The sequence below is a fragment of the Triturus cristatus genome, chromosome 9, assembly GCF_964204655.1.
Source record: "Triturus cristatus chromosome 9, aTriCri1.1, whole genome shotgun sequence".
In the NCBI taxonomy this organism is placed as follows: domain Eukaryota; kingdom Metazoa; phylum Chordata; class Amphibia; order Caudata; family Salamandridae; genus Triturus; species Triturus cristatus.
This window is the reverse complement of record NC_140592.1, coordinates 1,022,734,525-1,022,758,928: the sequence shown is the minus strand read 5'-3', so window position 1 is coordinate 1,022,758,928 and position 24,404 is coordinate 1,022,734,525. Positions and strand designations below refer to the sequence as shown.

General features: G+C 44.6%; 1 protein-coding gene across 4 annotated transcripts in view; it reads right to left on the bottom strand.

Moving 5' to 3' along the window:
* The window catches only part of MLH3 (mutL homolog 3), a 280,665-nt gene that overhangs the window by 77,905 nt on the left and 178,356 nt on the right, over positions 1–24,404 (bottom strand). For all 4 annotated transcript variants that reach the window (XM_085626733.1, XM_085626735.1, XM_085626732.1 and 1 more), the window contains exon 7: positions 14,667–14,738. In XM_085626733.1, coding sequence (XP_085482859.1) covers positions 14,667–14,738 — 72 coding nt within the window. The remainder of the gene's footprint in view (positions 1–14,666; positions 14,739–24,404) is intronic.

The following is a 24,404-nucleotide window of genomic DNA, read 5'->3' as shown; positions in this document are numbered from 1 at the left end:
AAAGAAAACATGGCTAACAAAGGCAAAATTAACTGTTTTGTGCAGCTAGAAAATATAAACAATACATTTAGTTGAAAAAAACACTCTTAATACTTTTTATTTAGAACAAATAAAGCACAGGAAAGAGTGTCCCAATGCAAACCACATAAACGTAAGGGATTAAACACTGATTTGTTACAAATTTTGGAAGTCTGCCTTGTCCCATCATGCTTAGCAAGGAGTCAGGCAGTTTGTTTTTGAAGTACAACGAAAATCTATATTTGCCTTATCAAGTACAAAATGTGTGGACCTAAAAGTGGGGAGGTGGGTAGGGCTTTTATGACTTGAGAAAGAATACACATAGTGAAGCACTATCATTACAAGAATGCAATTTTTCCTTCTCCACCATGTGGTCAGCTCAGATATTCATAATAGGTAGAAAAGAGTAGTAAGCTAAACCAACACTTATAAATAAAAAAGGGATACAATCCTAAGCAAATAAATTTCAGAGAGAGAAGTATCTGTCTTGGCGTATGAATTAAGACAATACTGTTTAGCAAGTGGCCTCAAATGTCAGGGGTGGGAACATTCCTAATCAAAGTAGCAGCAGCCGCCTTCTCCCTCGTAGAGTGAGCCTTAGACTTGCCAGGTAAGACCTATTTATTTTAACATGGCGAGAAATAATGCCAGAAATTATGCACCTGATTATGCTCTGTTTAGAAGCCTGTCTGTGAAGCACCATCATTGTCAAATAATTGTTATAACTTATGTATGTCTTTAGTTGTATTCAAAGAATAATGCAAAGCCATTATTGAAATCTGGAATAAGCAAAGACCTCTCTGCTGGGGACACGATTTGGAAAACATAGCGAAGGTAATGGTTGAAATAATGTAAAAATCAGAGCAACTTTTCAGAGAAAGGAAGGGTGATTTCTTAATGTCACTTTGTTTTGATGGAACACTAACATGTATGGTTCACCATTACACAAAGCGTCAAGAAATATAAACTAACGTGTTCATTAGCCTCTTATGAATTAGAAGGGACATCTGAAGAAGGTTTGCACACCACCATTGGTGTGGGCAATATGGAATGATGAGATTCAATTTTGTTTTGCAAAGTCTCAACTTGATGATCACCCTGGGGAAAAGTGGATTGGAAGAGAAGTGTAAAGAAATCCTGTCCCTCAGCTCATCAAATGTGCATTCCTCAGAAATCGAAGCTCTGGTAACCTGAAGGCATAAGAGGGGCATTTTTTATATTATTCATTTAGAAACAAGTGTCTTTCCGGGTGCCCCCAATAGGAGATGTCTGTCAGCACTTTCTCATTTAAAAACCATTTGTGCTGTTCTGACAAGTGAGGAAACAGTGTGTCTGTGCTCTGTAAACCTGGCAGGTGCATCGCTGTCAGCCAATTCCTCTCACCAACATTCAATGCTATCCAGCAGATTCAGAGCACACAACCAATAGCCCTGCTGAAGATGTGGAAAACTCTGAAGAAGCACCAGCATCCTACATTTTTCCACATTTCACCCCTCTGTTCAAGGTTTTGAAACCCTAATTGGACAAACATATTGCTTTGATCAAGTACTTACATGAGTAAACACACCTGTTTTATTGATTTACTTGTACATTTTTATGTTGTACTTTTTTCTAGAAGAGTATGGGTCTCCTGAATCAGACTGTCCAATATCACAGGATTCAAACACCTCAGTGGAATCTGAGGGGGGAATGCTGAAGAACCACATTTTAACCAGTTCTACCCAAATCTAGCACCCACTGATCTTCTGTAACTTTTTCCTGCCATGTTGAGAGATGGCTGGAAATATTCCCTCCCATTGAGGTGTTCAGGGCAATAGTAGTTGTTTTCCTGGTACGTTCCCTGCATCAGTGTAAGGTTGGTGGCCACCAACTCTTCCATGGGAAGACTTCTGCTTCCGAAAGTACTGTTGCTGCAGTTTCTGTTCCTGGCTTTGAAGTATCCGAATACTCATCGCTTCTCTAATCTAACAAGCTTTACTGTCTCCCCGCTGAGTCTTAATTTTCTAGAATGCCTCATCAGCTTGAGGGCCAAAAAAGAGATGTTCCATCATTAAAAGGTCATTCTAGCATATTCTGCTGTGAATGATGGGAAAAATAAGTAAGTCTAAGCAAGTCATAGCAACTCACCGAGATGCAATGGCACATACCTGCTGTGGACGATGTCTTGCAAGGTCAGGATAAGTATTATGGCCCACCAGAGCAGTGTCCGGACAGAAAAATTAGCCATCAAACTAGTTACCCCTATTAGGAAAAGGAAACATGCTGACACAGGCCTCAAACGGACCTTGATAGAAAAACTATATTTCATTGTATAGGGAAATTCCACATTTGCACTCGGAAATAGATATTCTAATAAAACCAGTTATGGATGCACTTGGCAGGGGACCAATATGCAATCAACCAATTGGTGTATATTTGTAATTTTTACGATTTGCCTACTGCATTACTAAACTACTATCAAAGCAGAGTTTGCATCTACAACGCTATGTCCCTGCAACACTATGTACCTACATCATGACACAAAGTGGGCACCCTGTGTGATGTCACTGTTCTATGCTTTAGTACATTGTGGTCACCAAAGGTTTTATCAAGGGTATAATGAACAGAACACAACATGATTAAGCGAGCCGATGTTACAGGGCATGGATCCTACACTAAGGGGTAAGGAGGGAGATTTACCAGAGAAGTCCACATTCTGAGGGAATTCATCTTTCTCTATCATACTGATAGGCGAATAAACTTGCAATGTACTTATTAATAGCTGCTTTCCACCAACAGTGATACACTAGTAAACTGGTAATTTCTAGATGGCTAGTCAAACCTAGCTGACTGGTGAGAAAGAATGGCTTATCAATCATCTTGATGTACAATGACACACTGTTCGGGGGTTTTCATGTGTGGTGGTGGTGCACTTGGAGTGTTTTTTCAACAGAGGCCCAACTAAATTTAATGAAGGTCACAATATGACAAAGATTTTTACATCACAGTGGGTACAAATAAATTCTGTGTGGATTGACTTCTTGTGATCCTGAGAAGGTACAACGAATCACATGTCTGTGTTATTTCATCTTAGGTCCCGGAACCAGGTGCACCAACATAATGAGCCAGGTGTAGTCGTTTCCTTTTTCTTTCCTAGGTTAGTTTTGCCATACAAGAGAAAGATGAGGTTAGGAGATGTTTTTGGAACTAGTCCTGAAGAATGCCCTACACTTAGCTAGCAGCATAATCAGGGGCAGAAACATGTAAACTAAACTAGGGTTTTTTTTTTTTTTGTGAAAACTTTTTATTGATTTTCGAGATTTCACGGTACAAAGACATTATAGTATACATTTGTAGCAGCCCTATTCTGTACATATCACACCCTACTTCGTGTGTGGTAGAATTCCATCGCTGTATAGTTACATTCTTCAGTATCCTAGGATAAGTGTTACAAGGCCTGCCGGGGTATCCGCCCCCGCTATAAATAATGTCTATGCAGTATTTAGTACTTGAAACTTTCCCCAACTCCCCCCCTCCCGTTCCACCCCCCCCTCACTTGTGTACGTCTGTGCCATGTGCTTTTTACCTTTCAATGGTGTACTCAGCCCAATTTACGTGTCTAGTTTATACAACACATTTACTCCTGTGCTAACAATGCAAGACCCTCGTCGTCCTTCTCTGTGGGCCTTGATGCATTCTATGTTCTATGTAGGGTCTTAGGCTTCGCCTACAGATTTTATCGCTTCCAACATTATATCCCATTCCATTGCTATTGGTATTTTCCGCAGCCCCCTGAGTTCCTCTGTGTGCAATGCCGCGCTCTCTGCAGCGCCCCATTTCGCCAGTTCCGAATGCCATGTGAGCGTATCTGGGGGCCTCCGCGATTTCCAACGCATAGTTATATTACGCTTAGCGAGAATGAGCGCTAAATCTATAAAACGGTATTGCACTTTATACTTTGAGGCCTGTTTGTGAAGCCCCAGAATACATTCCTCTAGTGTGTTCTGTATTTCCCGGTGTGTCGCCTCCCCTAGGCTCTGCCGGACCGCATCCCAGTATCCCCGCACCTTGGGGCAGGTCCACAGCATATGTAATAGGCACACTCCCTCTAATAAGCATCGCGGACAGCAGTGTGTAGTATGCGGGAACATTCGATTTAATTTATGTGGGGTAAGATAAGCTCGGTGCACTACCATTGTCTGTATGAATTTGAACTTTGCGTTCCTGGATATCTTCCGTGGGTGTTCCAGTATCCGTGTCCATTCTCTGTCCGTGATGTCTCTACCTATGTCCCTCTCCCATGCCGCCCTCAGTGTGGTAAGATCAGCCGCCGTGTGTGTGCTAATACCAGTGTAGATCCATCGGATAAGGTGCCTGCCTCTTCCCATATGATATATCGTCCTAACTAGTTCATTTGTTATGGGTTCCTGTCTCTGCGGGGCCCAGTGTGACCTAATGTATCTGAGCAATGCAGCGTGTATGATATATAAATGTGCCGGGGCCCCCGTTTCGTCTATGAAGGTATTGTGATCTAATAAAGTGCCGTCGCCAAAAAGATCTGCCATCGTGCCAACACCTGCATCCAACCAGGGTTGCAACCTGCCTCTCGTAAGCGTACCTCCTGGCAGGGGAGTCCCCAGTAAGGGAATGTTTCCTGCGTATGCTGAGGGGGTCCGAGTATAGTGTATTGCTGCCTTCCAGCAGTGAAGCGCTGTGGCCAGTAGTGGTGGAAGGTCACCCCGTGGTCTACTACCCGGTAGTAGTAGCTTGTGTAGCGCTCCTCTATCTATGTCTGCCATTGTGAAGCCTATCTCCTGCAGGTTACGTCCCGCCGTCCAGTACGATAGCCACTGTAATTGGCTAGCATAGTAATATGCTCTCAGGTCCGGTACACCCAGGCCACCCATTCGTGTGCTGATTTGTAATTTCCGTAGACTTATGCGTCGCCTGCCATTTCCCCAAATGAGTTCAGTTAGCATTGTGTTCAATAAGTTAAATGTGTTCTGTGGTATTTTTAGCGGTAAGTTCGTAAAATAATATATGAGCCTCGGCAGTACCACCATTTTTGCTATGGCAATCCTCCCCATTACAGAGAGTGGCAGCACTGCCCAGAATCCTATGCTGGACCGCAGGGCCCGGATTGCTTTGTGCAAATTTCCCTCTAGCATATCATCAGTCGTCCTATATATTTGTATGCCAAGATACTTAAAAGTATTCTGGGCCACCTCTAGTTGCGCGTCTCCAAAGGCCACATCTCGGGTTTCTGCATGTTCTGCGAAAAAGAAAGCATATGATTTCCCTACGTTTATGGCTAGTCCAGAAATCCGTTCAAAACTCCGGAACATGTCGTATATTGGGTCTAACGGCACAGTGAGGTCCCGGAGATACAATAGGATGTCATCCGCGTATGCTGAAAAAAGATGCGTCATATTCCCTATTACTATGCCCCGGTCCGTAAAGCCACTGCGTAATGCAATAGCTAAGGGTTCTAGTGCTAGTATGAAGATTAGCGGGGAAAGAGGGCAGCCCTGCCTGGTCCCTTTATATATGGAATATTCCTCAGAGATATGGTTACCGGTTCTTGCTCGTGCCGTGGGGGCCCTGTAGAGCACTCGCAACCAGGTGATGTACCCTTCCGGGATTCCAAACCGTGCCAGGGCCTGGAACATGTATTCCCAGCTGATAGAGTCAAAGGCCTGTTTTAGATCAAAGGAAAGACAACCCGCGTGTGGGTAATGTTTCGGGGCCTCCGTCATTAAACAATGCAATTTCCTGATATTTAAGGACGTGCTGCGTGCCGGCAGGAACCCTGTCTGGTCGATGTGAACTAATCCAGGCAGAGATGGTAGCAATCTATTTGCTAGCGCCTTGCTTAATATTTTGTATTCCGTGCTGAGCAGAGACAGCGGCCGGTAGTTGGCCATGTCCGTGTGATCCCTACCAGGTTTTGGGAGGGATATTACCAACGCTTGTGCCATTGTGTTCGGTAGGGTTCCCTTGTCCCATACTGCTTTATATAGCCTTTCGAGTTGCGGTATCAGAGCTTCAGCATATGTGCTGTAGAATTCTGCAGGAAGCCCGTCTATACCAGGGGTTTTATTGCGCGGAAGTCCCTTTAAGGCTATACGAATCTCAGCTTGGGTGATAGGTCCTGTGAGAGTTTTCTGGGCCTCCTCTGTGAGTTTGGGGTACGTTAGGCTAGAAAGGAAGGTTTCTGCAGCGGGCGCAGGGGTTTGGTTCCCCACTCCATATAATGTAGTGTAGTGGTGTTTAAAGGCTGTATTGATGTCTACCTGTGTAGTGAGCCTTGTGCCATCCGCCAGTGTAATTTCAGGTATAACTACTGCCGGGGGGGGGGTCCCGGAGTATCTTGGTGAGTAGTGCCCCCGATCTGTCTGCTTCAGCATGTGCTTTTTTCGTGTATGCGTGATAGTCCATGACCCGCAAGGACTCCAGTAGCTCCGCATGTCGTATTCTCGCTTCTTGTAGTGGGCCCTTAGAGTCAGTGTTAGTCACCACCTCCTGCTCTAGGTTCCCCAGTTTGCTTTCCACGTCTATTAGTGCTTTGTGTAGTTCCTGTCTTGCGCCCACTACAGCACCTATTGCTTTGCCCCGGATCACGGTTTTAAAGGCGTCCCATTCTACGAGTCTACTCGTCGCCGTGTCAGCGTTTTCCGCAAAGTACTGCTCAATGGTTTTCGCTATGTCACTACGGAAAACAGAGTCTTCCAGTAGCTGCGGCCACAGTCTCCACGTAGGCACCGGTGTAGGGACCCTCCCCCACGCCAAGGTAATTTCCATCGGGTTGTGATCCGAGAAGGTTTTTGGCAAATATGTAGCTGTTAGTGATTGCATTGCTATCCTATTGGAGCAGTATATTCTGTCAATTCGTGTGTGTAGGTCGTGTACTGTAGAGTAGTAGGAGTATTCCCTATGCGCAGGGTGTCTCATCCGCCAGACATCACATAAGTCCCATCCAGTTGCCCACCTGCCCAGTGCCGCTGCTTGCTTATGGACACCTGCACCGTGCAATGGGGGATGTGACCTGTCTAGCGTCACATCCATTACAGCGTTGCAGTCCCCTCCCAGTATCCACGGCTGCGACTCCCATCCCACCAGTGCTCCATTCACTATGTCCCAATATTTGTCCTGGTCAAAATTCGGAGCGTATATCGTTCCCAGGACTATTGGCTGGCCATCCAGTGTTCCCCTTACAAAGATGTATCTGCCTAGCTTGTCCACCCTCTGTTCCAACGCTGTGAATGGGACGCCGTGCCGTACCCAGATGGTGGTACCCCTTGCGTAACTGGAGTACGAGGTGGAAAAGATTTGCCCTCTCCATTTTTTCCGTAATTTGGCCACCTCACTATCAATCATGTGAGATTCCTGCAAGTATACTATTTGCGCCTTTCGCCGTTGTAGGTGTGCGTGTATCCTGTGCCGTTTCTGCACGGTCCCCATGCCCCTGATGTTCCATGTTACAATGGTGTATTTACCCTGCATCGTCATGTCGTTTCCGTTGTGTTTTTGGTGAGACACCTGTGGCAATTAAAGAATTCAATCTTACGCTCCAGCACCAGACTGTGAGGCTACCCACCCCCTCAAACATCCCAATACTCGGTCTGGCCCTCCAACTATACCAGACCATACAACTGAACTGTAACAATAAAAACCTAACGATCGTGTATAGCGCCTTCGCCATGTGGGGGACATCGCTAGCGCCCGTCATGTGGTGCATCGTACAAACCAATGATACTGTGGAGCTTCTACGGACCCTAGGCCAAATCATTAAACCATTTTGTGGGTGAGCCAATAGAGTTACTAGTGTGTGTCAGAGCCCTTTGTGTAGTTACAGTGCAAATATATATACTTATACTTGCAAGTACAGTCATCCGTATAAATCTTTGATAACTTGCGGGGTCACAGAAGGAAACAAGGCCTCGCTGCCCTCTGAGTCCGACCCATGCGTTGCCTCTTCCTCCGAGGTGGTCGTGGCCGTTTTGGTCGAGTCCTGCGTGAACGCGGCCGTCGCCACAATTGCCTGAGATTTGTCCTGTTGCATTGCGAGGTGGTGTCGCGCAGGAGTCCGGCGTGTTTTTTGCGTCTGTCGCCCTGGGGATCTCTCCAGTCTCGCCGTGCTCTTCGTTGGGGGGTGTGAGGCAGTTGGGCCAGCATGTGTTATGTCCATCACCTCTATCCATTCTTCCGCATCTCCTGGGCTTTCGAAGAAGTAGGTTTTTTGGTCATATATTACTTTCAAACGGGCAGGGAAGAGTAGTGCATATTTCAAATTTAAATCTCGGAGTTTCTTCTTAACCGTTAGAAAGGAAGACCGTTGTTTTTGGACCATCATTGTATAGTCAGGATATAGGGAGATTTTTGTGTTCTCAAAGTTTATAAGTGGTGTCTCCCGAGCTTTCTGCAGGAGGATGTCTCTGTCGCGAAAGTTCAGCAGTTTCACAATTAGGGGTCTGGGTGGGGAACCCGGCTTCGGGCAGCCCGTCGGTATCCTGTGTGCTCTCTCAATACAATATTGTGTGGAGAGTCCTTCTTTTGTGACATAGTCCCGGAACCACTGCTCCATGTAACCGGCCGGATCGTTTCCTTCACTTTTCTCCGGTAGCCCGATGACGCGGATGTTGTTCCGTCTGGCCCTTCCTTCTGCGTCCTCCACCCTGTCCATCAATATGGCCACTTGTTCCTGCAGTTTTGCAATTTTAGAGTCCGCCTGCGATTGTCGGGGAATTACTTCTACTAACGCTGCCGCATTTTCTTTCACCTTGTCCGCTAGTTTGGCGTGGTCCGCTTTTAGCAGGTTAAAGCCGGTGGTGAGGGTACCGACTTGGAGCTCTATTGCTTTCCGGGAGTCGCGCACCTCCTGCAGTATGAGGTCCAGCTTGTCCGTGTGGGACGGTGCTGCCAGTGTTGCGGCGTTGCCAGGGTTGTGATGTGATGCCTCCATAGGCGCCTCCTGGACCGTGTTGTGGGCACCGTGTTCTTGGGGCTTCGTTCCTTTCCGTCCCATATTGTCCTTCACTCCCGGGATCAGCCCTAGTAGCGTGGCAGGCACTGGGTGCCGATTGAGGCCTCCTCCGCCATGTATCCCCCTCCTCGTTGACCCGGTGGTCTGCCCACTGAGGCTCCAGTAATCTCACTCACCGGCCTATGCCTCTCACTTTTCTGCGCACTCTGCCTCCCGCCTTCAGCTACGCCCGGCGGTAGATGGTCTTCACCCCCGCATCGCCGCTCCGTCCACCACGGCAATCCCACAGCGCCTCCGCGAGGGTTGCGGTCGCAGGAGGCGGCTCAGCAGGGTACTTCTGCGGTCTTGCACAGGTCGTCCTACCTCAGGCCTCCGTCAAACACTCGGCCGGCGCTTCAGTGCGTCAGCGTAGCCACTTGGTCATGCAGTGTCTCTTAAGGCCTCATTCAGTATATACCGGTCTTCGGACCCGCTGTGCTCCAACTGCATACGTCCCAGAGGGCAGTGACTCCCCCGACACCCCTCGCACTACGCTCCCTCCAGGACTAGGCCTCACCGCATCCACGGCCTCACGTAGGCGCCGCGCCCGCCACTCGGCATTCGTCTCGCCGCTTCTTGGGGGGGGGGCGCACTCTCACCTTTGCGCCCGCTTTAAACTAAACTAGGGTTAGCATAACACAAGGCCCTTAGCACATTTGTTTTACCTATGCAGTAGGGAGGTCAGAGAATAAACTGGTTAATGACACACCATCCATCATGCATTTTTAGCATTTGCGTCCCAAACACGATACCTTACCATTTGGGAGGTATACAATAACTCAATCTGAGGTACATTTCTGACAATCTGAATCTAGTGGCAACATTTTTTAAAAAACACCTCATCCTGTTCAATAGCTCTTGTTGGAGCCCACTGTGGACTGCAAAGAGAGGCTTGGTAAAGAGGAATACAATGAATCTGCATGCCACAGTTGTGGGTGAGGGTCAACGCCCTTTTTTAGGGAATAACTGAACTAGAAAGTATAAATAAATCATTCTACTCTGTTTTAAATTATTGGTATCCAGGTCTTCGGTCGATGCAAATATCCACTGGGAAAAGATCAGCTGTGTCTCTTACTATACCCATCAGGTTGTCTATGTTTAGCATTATTTCCTTCATTATTCCCATATAATCCTCACTTTCATCTCTTTGCAGGAACTTCAAGAATTGATTAATCGAGCCTCATATGGAGGGATCACAACTCAGATGGGTGGAGGAAATAGCTGCTTTCGCTGTACTAGATGAAGTCTGGAATACTTTCTGAACCTACAAATACAGTTTTCTACTCTCCTTTCCCAGAGGATTGGAGGAAATCAAGCCAGGTGCACTCCACCTCTTTCTTGAGGTGGCCTCAGTGAAAGAATCGAGAGGAACCACCTCTTTCAAGAATCTGGGATCTGCGTCACTAGTTTAAACTTCCTTTCTAGACGATGCCTAACAGTTCAGACAGAGTATCAATATTAAAAGGTATCCACAAGAGGATCCAGCAGTCCAAGAACACGCAGAACTATAGAATGAGCTTGAGATTTCAACTGGATTATCTCAAACATAATTGATGTGCTGACCTCAGGTGAGTTAGTATGCAGATTAAACTTTTTTTCAGCTCTGATCCAGAGCTCATGAAAAGTTAACAGTTCACTCATTATGATGGATTCTAGATGGATCAGATTCTTCACAAACTGGAGTCTGTTTCCACCCAGTCAACGGAAAATATTGAGGCCAAAATCAGATAAGAATTCATATGGTGTCTGTGCTTCCATGGATCTCTATCTTCTCTAAGTCTCTTGTTCAAACACCCAAATGGAGAAACATCTCTGTACCAGAGATGCCATTATCTGAGACCTCTCCAGAGATGTCTAGCTGATAGAGTCTTTAGGCTGTGGTGTAGGTGTGACTTCTGAGGGTGGTTAATGGTGAGCAAGCATCCTCAGAAGAGATCTTGGCACAGGTGGATGAGCTATCACCACAGACAGCCACTCCTATGTCTAGTGGATGAGATGGAGAAGAAGCAAAGGTGCTCTTCTAGTTCTTGCATATAGAAGGTGGCCCAGTGTATGCTGCAAAAAAAGAAACTCTGGGTGACAGGAAGCCCACATGTCGTAAAGTCTGTCAATGGTGACTAGTGTCTCGACATCTACTCTGAAACTTCTGAAACCCCTCAACCTCAACTGGTATGGCGCGCGCTGGTGATGTCATGTTTCTGCTCACAAACCCCCAGAAGTGGCAGAAGCGTCCTCTTGGGAAAAAAAAGACTGTGAATGGTTTGCTCTCCCCCTCGAGCAGGAGCCGAAGGTGGGGACTTTCTGTTTCAAAATTCTCTCTTCTTATCCTGGATGCAAATCAATTACCTGTCTTTTAGCTTTCTATACAACATTTTCTGGCAAATTCCGCAATTCTTGGAGTGGGAGTAAGGATGGCATTCCACACATACTTCATGGTCACAATTCCTCAACATCTTTCCTCCTCAAGCTGGGCATTTCTCAAAGAGCACAGGCAGAGTGGCCAAAAGCAGTGAGAGATGAAAAACCACCAGTGTCAGGAAATGCAAATGCATTTTTTACTCAGATAGAGAAGTAGAAAGAAAGAACATTTCCCAAGATGTCAAGTGAAGGTAATAAAAGCAGGACTGTGTTCAGAATATTCCACACATGGCAGAAAAAACAAACTGCCTAACAGACTTACCGACAGACACTATTGGATAAGGCAGGCCGCAAAGATCTTAAAGGAGCAGTATTTAATTCCTTGTGTGTAAATGGTTTGCAATGGGGCACCATTTTCAACCATTTCTGATTAGTTTGTTTGGCTAATTGGTTTGAAATAAATAAATGTTTCCTTTCTTTGGGATGCTTTTGATTTTTTAGCTTAATTGGAAAACTTGAAAAATGATTTGAAATGTGGTGTTCTAAGATCTTGTGTGTTCTCGCTCTCCAGTTTATGAATATTGGAGATAATCCTGTAGCCAAGTATTCATATAAGTTATATTGACATCTCCATCATGGGATAGTAAATAATGTTCATGACCACTGACTACAACAGCAAGCTCTCTCGTGCTTCTTCTTTCATTGCAATGCTTCAAATCCCATTTATGTATGTCAAATTCCACTTCTAGCAAAACCGTACTGTGCGATCCCAGCTCTCTGATGTCCTAGCTCCCTTTGATCTGTTTGTGTTTCTGAATCACAGCCTTGTTTTAGAGTTGTGTGCACTATTGCCTCACAAAGGCTTGAGGCACAATTTGGAGTCATTAGATACGGGTGTCCTATCGATTATAGGTCCAATTGTTGTGCTTCAAGATCTTGCCACTGAGCCATCCCTCTATGGAAAAGCCCTCTAAATTGATGGCATACCCGTATCATGATGGATATCCGTAAAGGCCCAGTATCAATGGCAAGGGCCTCTCTGGTCGCCGAGGCCACATCTCAACATCAAGCATCACTCAAATTGGAAGGAAGCCTCTGAAGAAACTCTCAAGTGATTAGAGTTAAGATCAGAAGAACTTTGGTAGGAACATACGGCCAGATGTATGAAAATTTTTGGCAGTCGCAAACGGTGTGAATCGCAAAAATCGGTTGTTTGGGAAAGCAAATATCTTTTCCTTATGTATGAAAGGCCTTGGCATTCGCTATTTAGGTAGTCGCAATTTTTAGCAAATACCTAGATTGTGATGCAAATAGGGAATCACAATTAGCGAATCCCTAATGCACATGTAAGAAGCCTTTCCTAACTGCAAACTTCAAGTTGATGGTAAGCATGTGCAAACTTTGAGAAATGCACAAAACTGCATTTTTCGAAGTGCAATGCAGCGCACACATGCCCCTAAAGCATGTGTGTGCCTTACATGTGCACCTTTTTTTTTTTTTAGGGGCGCTTCAGGGAAGCCTTAGATTATGCATTACCTAATTTGGGATTACCAATTAGGTAATCGCAATTTGGTAATACAAGACCATTCTCACCTATGGGCCTTGAGGCCTATAGGAACTAATGGAGTCGCAATTACAAATAGCAATTCCCTAATTGTGTTTGCGATTTCTAAGAAATCGCAATTAGGAAATTGCTATTTCCAATCTGTTTTGTTAAATCTTATTTTGCGATTTCCAAATAGTGACTCAGTAAAAATCGATATTTGTGAATCCCAAAATGCTTTTTTGATACATCTGGCTCATAGCTCCTGCATAGACATTCTACTGTTCTAGTCCTGAAATAAGAAGGGCGACTCTCTGGCTGGGCGGTTTAATCCCATATCGTAGAACTGGCTATTAACATTTCTCCATCTTCTTCATATTTAGGCAGCAAAACACCTTTCTTTCTTTCTTAAGGAAAAACATGACCAGTGTGAGAAAAACAGTTGAGGAAGCAGATGAAATTCCCACACTAGCAATGGGTTCCGTGGAGATTAGATGGAGAACGGAACCCTACAGTCAAGGTTTTTGTCACAGAGTGGAAAAATGAAATGAGGCACCATCTTCCAGTAAGATTAATAATGAGGCTGTATAATTCATTTATGTCCCCTAAAGTTAGGGTGCAGTTTTTCTCTTTATAGACTTTATATCTATGGGAACCACTACCTTTAATTTAATGTGGGGGGAGGGGAGGGCAAAAAAAATAGGCTTGGCCAGCAATTCTTTGCTATATATGCTTTTAAAACCATTTTCATTTTCTAACAGTTTTACGTTTTGATATGCATATAGATCATTAAAAGGTAAACAAAACAAAAACAAACAAATGCAGTTTTTAAATTTAGAGAATTGTATTTGTAGTGCTAAAAGGTATTTTAGACTCCTGAAACGGCTTCAACGCATCCAGAACACCTCTGCACGCCTGATCCTCGACATCCCTCGCCGCAGCCACATCACACCCCACCTGAGAGACCTGCACTGGCTCCCCATCAGCAAGAGGATAACCTTCAAGCTCCTCACCCACGCACACAAGGCACTCCACAACACCGGACCAGCGTACCTCAACAGACGACTCAGCCTCTACACCCCCACCCGCCAGCTCCGCTCCGCCGACCTCGCCCTCGCCACAGTCCCCCGCATCCGAAGAGTGACCGCCGGTGGCAGATCGTTCTCCCACCTCGCCGCCAAGACCTGGAACACCCACCCCATCCACCTACGGCAGACCCAAGACCTGCTGACATTCAGAAGACTCCTCTAGACCTGGGTTTTCGAGCAGTAGCAGCATTCCCCACCCCCCAGTGCCTTGAGACCCTCACGGGTAAGTAGTGCGCTTTACAAATGCTATGATTGATTGATTGGGATCCAACATATACAGAAGGATATTCATGGCTTATGAAAATTAACACCATGATGTAGAATATGTCTTTAGTTTAAAATATTTCAATCCTTCGTGTTTTTTTATAAGCGCTCTGTAACCTCACTAGAGCTGCAGGAAAAATCCTTGTAGCTACGAATAATAGTGGCTATTGCCTGATGGACATACCTATCCGCACTCTTTAGGTTGACAGAAAACCAGTACACCCTTCACCCTATGTCTCTAGTGAACTCCTGCTGGAGGAGGCTCTGATGTGCAGTGTGCTCAAGCAACAGCAAACCCTAGCACACTGCTTGAAATGGGCAGCCGCCAAGTGAATATGCCCATTGACTGCCTGGTGATTAAAAGGGTTATTTGACACTATCCTGTAGCTCTCACCTGCGATGAGTTGCTCTAGACGGACACGTTCGTGGGCAGCATGCTGATCTACTAGAACAAGTAGATTACCATCTAGAAGACAATAAATGTGAAAAATAAGATCAGTGGTAAGGGAGGGTAACTAAAATATAATTACTAAAGATGTTAAAATAGGGAACAACCTTTCCTACAGTCAAGCTGTAGTCTCTATGGTGATGGGTATAGCAGAGGAGGCTACTGGAAGGGGGGGCGGGGCACCATAAATGATAGTAAGCACGTTCCTTGAAGAGGAAAAAAAAAAAAGTTACGTACCTGTTACTATAGTTCTTAAATATTATTAGAACATTGGAATGTTGGAAGCTCCATTGAACACAATGGAGTGCTCCGGGCTTATAATGGCTGGTATAAGCCCGGAGCTCCAACATTCCAATGTTTCTTTGTTTGGCTTCAGGGAGGCCGAGGGGATTTCAATCCCCTCACGCACCCTGAAGGCTTTATTTGTTAGAACATTCTGCCCTCTAGTGGCAGAATGTTCTAATAGCCTTATAGCCCTTCGTAGCAGGGCTATAGCGGCATTAAAGTCCCGCTGCTTTGTTAAAGTCCCTCGCCTTCGGCTCGGGCCTTTAACGTTGCAGCGGGCCTTTAATAGCCGGTATAGCCCGCTACGGCGGGCTATAAGGCTATAGTATAGTTCATAGATTCACATGCTTGAATCATTCCCGTTGTCGAGCTGGAAGTCCCACAATACACATAGAGAACAGTACAGTGTTAAACATGAGCAGAAAGCCTTGACATGGTCACAAAAATAGCCTATTCACATAATTTTAATAAGATCAGAAGCTCAGCCAATTAGCACACCCTTTACCCTTCCCTGCCCAAGCCACCATACTGCTCATATTTTGTAGCACCGGTGTTTGAAAAAATTAACAAAGCATGAGTGAGCCTGAGATGGAGAGGAGGTTTAGTCACATATTAAACTATGAGAAATACCAATACCACAGAACTACAGTTATAGGCAAATAACGTTTTCTTTATCAATCTTGAATCTTTCACAGATTCACATGCTTGAATCAGAGTAGCATTCAGTAATTTACACAACAAAGGATTATAGCAGATGGTGGGAAAAGATGAAAGGAAGAAAAGGCTCTCCTTAATGATAGAGATAACGCAATACTGCTGGTACCACCACTGCAGCTCTGTTAACTGTTGAGTCAAGACAGTAATGTTGAGAAAGGTTGTGTCTATTTATTCATGTGGCTGCTCTGCAAATGTCTGCAACAGGAACTGAAGCAAATAAGGCTACAACAAGTAGACACACACTTCTTGTGCAACGTGCCTTGACACTTCCTTTTAGAGGATAACCTGCTTCATTATGGCAAAAGTCTATGGCAGCAAACATCCAGCAAGCTATTCCTTGTGTTAATAATTATTTTACTTTTTGTGGGTGACCAAAGGACACTAACGGTTGATCAGATTTTTGGGAAGTTTTTGTTTTGTCAGGATAACATTTTAAGCACTTTAGCCATCCAATGAATGAAGGGCTCTCTCTGTAGCACTGCTTGGATTCTAGAAGCATGTTTTTAACATTACTGGTTCGTATAATGGAAGTCCATATATACTTTATGTATGAAACAAGGGTTCATTCACAGCATGACTATCGTCTCTGAACTGGAGATTTGGCCCCTTTTTAGGCCTGAATCTCACTCATCATCTTGGTGAAAGTTAGTGCTAATAGAAGTGACACTTTCCAAGAAAGGAATTTTAAATCCGCTTTGTGGATTAGTTCAAGTTGGGCTATGTTCAAATGCCATTGGTTAGGTGGGGTTCTTACTGGTGGAAAAAGCCCAAATAGGCCTTTAAGAAATTCCTTAATGGTTCTTTTAGACTAGAGTTATAGTTGATTGAGTGTTCTTCTTTAGCGTGACATGGGCGCTAGATGGACTCCGACTGATGCATGGCTTAATCCAGATTTTATGTTGTTGTAAAAGGTACAACAATATATGTTGTGGCAGAGATAATATTGAGTGTTTATTATCATTAGAACAAATAGAACAGATTTTTTTCTATCTAGCTCTATAACCTTTGTTTTTTGAAGCTCCTCTGGCATTTAAAAATACCTCTATGCAGCCCTCCGGAATATCTAGAAGGTGGAAGTTAATGAATTCAGGATCTAAGCGGTCAGGCTGCTGCACTGGTTGTGCCAGCCCAGTGACCCCACGCCAAGGGTATGCTCTCTGCCATTGCAAACTGCAAGTCTTGGTGTGTGAGAAAACTGAAGAGTCGACATGGCACACATCCCTGTGTGCCACGCCCACAGACACTGCATGAGATATAGGTAAGACACCCCTCTAGCAGGCCTTAGCCCTAAGGCAGGGTGCACTATCACTCATGTGAGGGCATACCTGCCTGAGCAGATATGCCCCTACAATATCCTTGTCGAATCCTGGAAATTGTAAGTGACCAGGGAAGCGATAGTAAGTACATGGGCTGGACACTTGTAATTACGAATTCCCCAGCTCCATGATAGATTCACTGAAATATGGGATGTTTGGTACCAAACATCTCAGCATAATAAACCTGCACTGATTCCAGCATCAGATTTATCAAAACGTGCACACTGGGGACCCTTTAGAAGGGTCCCCTGAAACCTACCAATCCTTAGTGTGATCATCGACTGGCCTGAGCAAGCCTGCTACCACCAGACAGAGGTCTGACCACATGGGGAGAATGCCTAAGCACTCTGAGGCTAAGAATAATGCCTTTCCTGGGTGGAGGTGTTCACACTTTCCCTGGTCAGGAAAAGCCATCTGTGGCAGGGACCTCCAAAGGCCTTGCCGCCTTTGTAATGTGACTCCAGCCTCTCCTGTTAGAGGGAGCAGGCCCACTTTCTGTTCTCATCCCGTTTTTGGCAGAAGGACAGGCGGGAACACGTAGAAAGAATAGGAGGTGTGCCCCCCTCGGCCAACTCCACCCCTCAGGTGCTGGAGGAGAGGTGAAGTACACTTTTCAGTGGCCACCATCTTAAAGATGGCACAGCTCCTCCAATCAGGGATATGACCACCCCCCACTTGGGGTGAACATTTAGAGGGTGTAGTCAACCTTACGGCAAGTAGCCCATTGGTTACTATCTGGCACTCCCTTTAAACACCCCTAAATATAGTATTTAGGTGGTTTCCCTGAGCCTCAGTTCCTGACAACCTGAGAAGAGCCAGACACCACAGAGTTGCACCTGCAGAAAAGGCTGTAGAGAACTACTGACGTGGCCCCAGCCCTACAGGCCTGTCTGCAGCCTTGGATGATCTTGCGCCAAAAGACGACTGGTTCTGCAGTCCATCGACCTTCAGGGAGGACTGCCTGCCTTAGATAAAGACCAAGATCTCCCGAGAACAGCGGACTTGTTCACAAAGCAGCCATCTTCAAAGTAAAAACTCTGCGACCTGAAGAACGTCGAATCCTGCCCCAGTTCCACCTCTGCGCCCTATGACTCTGGCCCGAGTCCAAGTGGCCCACCAGTTCCAGCAAGGTTCCTCAGCGCTCCAGAGCCCGAGTCCACCGTGACCTGACCTCTCCTGGACTCCTCGACATCACCTGCAGTCTCTGCGCGGAGACCTCACCTCCCCCAACCGCGACCTGCTCCGATAAGCTGTTTCCGACACCAAAAGACACCCCTGTACCAGTTCGCCCTGGGCCTTGGTGAAGACGACCAAAGGTTTACCTATGTTCCCGAGCATCGCAACTTACCTGCCCAGCTGTTGGTTTCCTTCGACCGGCCTCCTGGCCTGAGCCTGCAGCCCTTGTCCGATTGGGCCTTTGTCCATTGCTTTGCATTTGGCACTCGCGCTGTGTTGGCACTCTGCACCCGGCCGCCGCTGTGCTGCTGGTGGTGTAGTGTTGGTGCTGCTTTAGCCGCTGTCTAGTGCTTGAACTCAATCCATGGAGACTGGTCCCCCAAGCTGCTGCTACTTAGCTGTAAGCACCCCCTGTCCGATTGCCCAAATCCCCATTGAGTTAGATCGGGTGCCCTACCTCAAACTTACACCCGGTCGCTCCTGTGTTGCTGGTGGTGTACTGTTGGTGCTGAACTGAATCTTGCCCAATACTGATCTTAACTTCTGAAGACTGGTCTTGTAAGTCGATGTTACCTATATGTATGGTGAATGTTTTCTTCCTCCGATAGGTTAACATTGCAAAGTCTGAAAATTGCACTAAGTGTCCACTTTTTCTACTGAAGTATTTCTACTTCAAAATGCACTTACCTGAGACGAAGTACTGTGGTTCTACTAATTAAATATAACCAAGTATAATTTTGATAAATCTTTCTCGGATTTATTCATTGTGTGTGTGTCTCATTTATTGCCTGTGGGGTCAATTAACAGAACTAACTTCAGACAAAATCCTAAACTTACTACTTTTGGTATTCACAGAAGTTAGGATGTTGTCTTAAATTTGTCTTAAGACACACTTAAGACAGACTTAAGACAGACTCCTAACTTAAGTCTGTCTTAAGTCTGTCTTAAGACAAAATCCTAACTTCTGTGAATACCAAAAGTAGTAAGTTTAGGATTTTGTCTCAAGTTAGTTCTGTGAATCGGGCCCACTGTGTATACAACAAAATGCTTAACACTGCCCTTTGAGAAGCCTAACTGCTCGCCCACACTACCACAAAAGAGAGCATTAGTATTATCTACTTTAGCCTCTGTAAAGCCTCTGGGGATCCATTAAACTCTCTGCACACTATACCTTTTTTTGGTATAGTATATACAGAGCCAGTTTCCTCAATTGGTATCAACACTAAGAAGTTCTTTATCCTTGGAAGAAAGAAATGCAGGCCCAGTGCTATGGCTTTCAAATCTGGTATGTTGATACGCGGTTGTGCTTCTTTTGGGCGACCACTTGCCACTGACTGCTAGTTCCTGCAAGTGAGCTCCCCAGCACTCTTAAAGAGGCATCCATATTCATGACAAATTGACTGTGGTCTTGGAGAAAAGACAATAGATTCCACATTGGTATTTTTGTGTTGTGCCCATTGTGGTAAAGCTTCTTTAATTAAATTTGTCTATTGTATGAGGTCGTCAAATGATCCGTGCACTTGAAACCACTGTTTGTAGCGATTGCCCTGAAAGGGTCTCATATGAAGACGGCAATGAAGGATGAAATCTCAAAAAATTACTTGAAAATTCGGACTGTGATTTGTTTTTCTTTTTGTAATTTCTTGGCCATTATTGTTAAGCCTTCCAGTCTCTCCTGGGATGAAAAGGCTTTGTGTACCACCATATGTAGTATTGCTCCTAGGTACTGTATCTTTTTTGAAGGGTTAATGATGATTTATTATTGTTTAAGGTAACTCCTAATTCTTCGATGAGCCACAAGCTGTCTCTTTTCTTTGCAACTTTGCAGGAATTTCTCTTGACTAACCACTTGTCTAGACATGGGAACATTTGATTTACTGAGATGAGCTGCTACTGTAGCCATGCACTTTGTGAATATACTCGGAGCTGACTTGAGTCCACAAGGTAAAAACCTTGAAATGAAAGTGGCAACCAGCCTCTTCGAATCGCAGGTATTTATGCTGATTTGGATGGATTGGTATGTGAAAATACACATCCTGTACGTTAAAGATGTCATCTAGTCTCCTTACTGAAGTAGTTTGAGAACATCTTGTAGAGTGACCATGCAAAATGATTGTTTTTTGAGAAGCTATGCTGGGATTAGCAAAAAAAACACCAGAAGGCTGTGGGCCATTCAGAACTCGGCAACCAGAATCACTCTTAACCTCCCACGCAGCACTCACATCACACCGCACCTGCAGGAGCTTCACTGGCTCCTCATTCACAATCAAGCACAATTCAAACTTCTCACCCACACTTTCAAGGCACTAAATAACACTGTCCCAGTATACCTCAACAATTGTATCTGCTTTCACAAACTTTCCAGACACCTCCGCTTGTTCGGAGTTCTACTTCCTACACACATCCCAAGCAAATAGAAAACCAGATCCGATGGTCGAGCCCTCACTTACATTGCTCCTAAAGCATGCAACAACCTGCTGCTACACATAAGAACCCCCTCCTCACTCCTTGAATTCTGAAAGAAGCTGAAGGCCTTGCTTCTCGAGTAGTCCCACTAGGACCTAGGAGTGGATTGACTTGCACCTGTCCAGTTCCAGGAAACCTTCCCAGGTGATAGTGCGCTCTACAAATCTGCATAACATAAAACAACATAACTTCAAAGATCCTTAAATCAGTCTCCATTCTCCCGACTTTTTTCATTAGGAAAAAGCAAGAATAGAAGCCCACATTTTGCTGGTATTTGGATACTTGTTCTATTGTACAGTTTCTACAACATTATGCAAACCTCTGCTTTTAACAGAAGAATATGTGAATGGGGCTCTCTAGGTGGTGGTTAGGTGGAGATTTGTGAATGAATTCCAGGATATGGTAACACCGTATGAGATCGAGCACCCAGCAGTCGGATGTCATAACTGCCCATTGTCTGTAAAAAGACGCAATTCTTCAACCTACAGATATTCCTTGATTCATTGTGACAGACAGTCTTGTAGTACTGTCTTCTTCAGTGCTCGTTGCCACTTCACTGATTTGTGGATTTTCTTTGAGGCACATGCTTATGGTAGGTTGCTGGAGGCGGATGTTTTTTTCGCTACACATAACTCTGACTATGTCTGTTAAATTGGCTAGTATGGTTGGTATTTATAAGGTTGGTAATGTATTCTAAATGAAAATTAACCTCTTCCTCACACCCTTTGAAATGTCTGTGGACACTTGTGTTGTAGGATCCCTAAGGACAGTGCTGTGCCTGTAACTGTTTCAATTGACTAGAATGCTTCATCCACATGCCGTCTAAAAAAGTGATTCTGTGATTCTCCATTGTATTGCATGTTTATTATTCTATGGTGTACCACAGTTCTGAATAAGGTAGGGCAAGGCCAACCTTGAATGCGCAGTACTTCGAGCCAGCTAATGACGGAATCCTTTTAAAGCAATGTCCTTTGCACTATCTATGGTTATCAAGGAGGTTTTCTCTCCTTCGACCAGAATTGCCCATGCTTCTTATCATAAAGTAGGTATTCAGAAAAAAGTTGAATGTTTGACCACTTCTGGCAGTCATATCTCACAAAAAATGTCAATACATTAGTTGCTCTGATTGATGTTGTTTTAGTAGCTGAAAAACATTTGCCGATGTTGTCGCGCCATCTTCCATCTATGTCAGGTGGAGCTGAGCATGGAAATGTTGGTTTCCTCGATCATCACTGGGTTGCATGCATCACTACTGAATCTGCACAGGGGTGACCAATGACACAAGCTGGTGTGTTGTCAGGGCTTTATATTTTTTGTATGATCTAGGAACTACCAGAACCACCATGGCCGAGTTCATCATTACTTCAAGACTTTCTGACTAAATCTGATCAATAATTGGAATGTATTTTTTGTCTCTCTTAATTGGTTTTTAAAATCATATAGAAAGCAGACGATCTCTTTAGCTTCCTCAATGAGACTGTGAAAACCCCAGATGTCACATGGAGGTGAATTTGTTGCTGGTGGAGTGATATCGCTTGCAAGGGGTGCTATATAAACATCGCACTCAGGGCCCATGGACTGAGGAGTAACTGGATGCATTTGATTGGTGATCATCAGAATATGGGTCAATTGTAGCTGGAGGATTAGATTGCGTTGTCAAGGGGGAGTGTGGTACCAAAGGTTTGGATGGTGACTGCATATGGGTTAGTGGAGTGGATGGTCTTGAGTGAGGCCTTGATCGAGGTGAAAACTGCAACCTTGGAGGCTGGTTTGCACGGTGAGATGTAGACTCTGGAAGTCATTTTTAGTAGTCTGTGGGGATAAGATGTAGATCTCTAACCAATGCTACAGAAGCTTGTACCATCTCTTCCTGCGAAGTCTGTGTATTTTGCTTATAATGGTCATATCTGTATTGCCAGGTGTCCTCATCATCTTGAAAGGACTGGTAACATTTTCTGTAATCTAGGTCTTGTGAATGACTATGGTCAGCCTAGGAGAGATGTTCTGCTGTTCGATAATCCTCATTGTCATGGTTTCGATACTTAACTCTTAACTGCGTCGGAGTATATGCAGAACCAAATAGTTTGTCATCATCATCAGAGCATTCCGTATCCAATAGTCTGTGCAGTAAGTATGGAGATAACTTGCTAGGTGATGTGTATTCCAGTGTTAGTGGCATTGCAATGCCTTTCTCTGTGGGGAGAGTGATCCTGAAGTGTTCTGTTGAAGATTGGACTGTTGTCGACTAAATCATCAGCAGCGTTGTAGTTGTCCTGAATAAGCTGTAGTCTGTATTCAAAACAGCAGCCATTGGTGTTGTCACTGATGATGTTATGGTTGACTTTGTTGTTGGCATCTTGAAGTTAAGTGGTGTTGTTGTCTACGGTAGCTTAGTCGAAGGTGTCATTGACGTCGATGGCTTCTTCATTGGTGGTGATGTAGTTATTAACGATGGTCTCGTTGACAATGAAGAAGTTGTTGACTTAGATTTTGACGCCAACCCCACAGAGATTTTCTTTAGAGATGATGACCCTAAAGATTATGGGCTGACTTTGAATTATTATTTTCAGTCAGCACCACTACATCACAAGTCACCTCAGTGTGCCTCTAAGATTTATGTGAGATTTTCTTGGCGGTTCCTCAGAGATTGAGGAATTTTGCTCAGATAAAGGTCATATTCTTCCTTTGAGGTAAGGGTTTATTCTGATTTGAACTTCTGGAGTCATAATATTAGTCTACCCTCACAATCTGTAAGGTTTTGTTTCTGGAAAAAGTGTGAAATAGCTAGCATTCCTTAGCCCTGTGGTCAGGATATAAGCAATATGCAGTCTTTACGTGGGGATCTTCAGGATGATGCATTTCCCTTCCACATTGTCTGAAAATACCTTTTTAGAGATTCAGCCATTTAGAGGTTAAGCAAGATGGATTTCTTCTCAGAAATACAGAAAAAAGCAAAAAATATTCAATTTATATAGGTGACTTGAGCAGAGCTCTAGGGACTCCCTTCGCACATGACGTGCGGTAGAAAGCGGAGCATGGTTACCTGGGTAAATGATGTGAATAGGCTACTTCTACGACTATATGAACGCTTTCTGTGCATGTTTAGCATTGTGTGCCATGGAACTCTCAGCTCAACGACAACGGTGATTCAAAGATGTGAATTTATGAAAGATCCAATATTGGAAAATTTGATTCTATCATGTTAACACCAATGGTGGTTTCTTAATATTTCTTTAACTTTAACCTGACGTACTTGAAACGTGCACACTCACAAGGCATTTCTTGGTGCTATATGAATATTTATTATTACCCAAATCTATGGTACACATTTAGTAGACTGAGTAGGCACCTCAGGATTCAAACGTGTGAGCAGTGGGATATTCACAGATCCCTGTAATAGATGGATCAGTCCACTGGGACAAGTTGAAGGGAAATAATAATATTGCATTCAAAGAAAGGAGACATAGGGACTGAGAAGGCTATTGACAGAGAAACAGCTATGGAAAAATGTATGGGAAAAAAGATTCCTACTTCATATGCAGGCGTCAAAAGGTTTACAGCACCTAAAGTGTCAAGTTATGCTAAATAAATCTGGGTTAAAAGAAGTATCAAAACACTAGCCATACTTGTGACTGGGGCACAAATTCAGCTAAATGTTAAAATGCAAGGTCCGCTTTTCTTCAAAAGTGCAGTAGAGTGGATTCCTACCACAATATGACCCTGC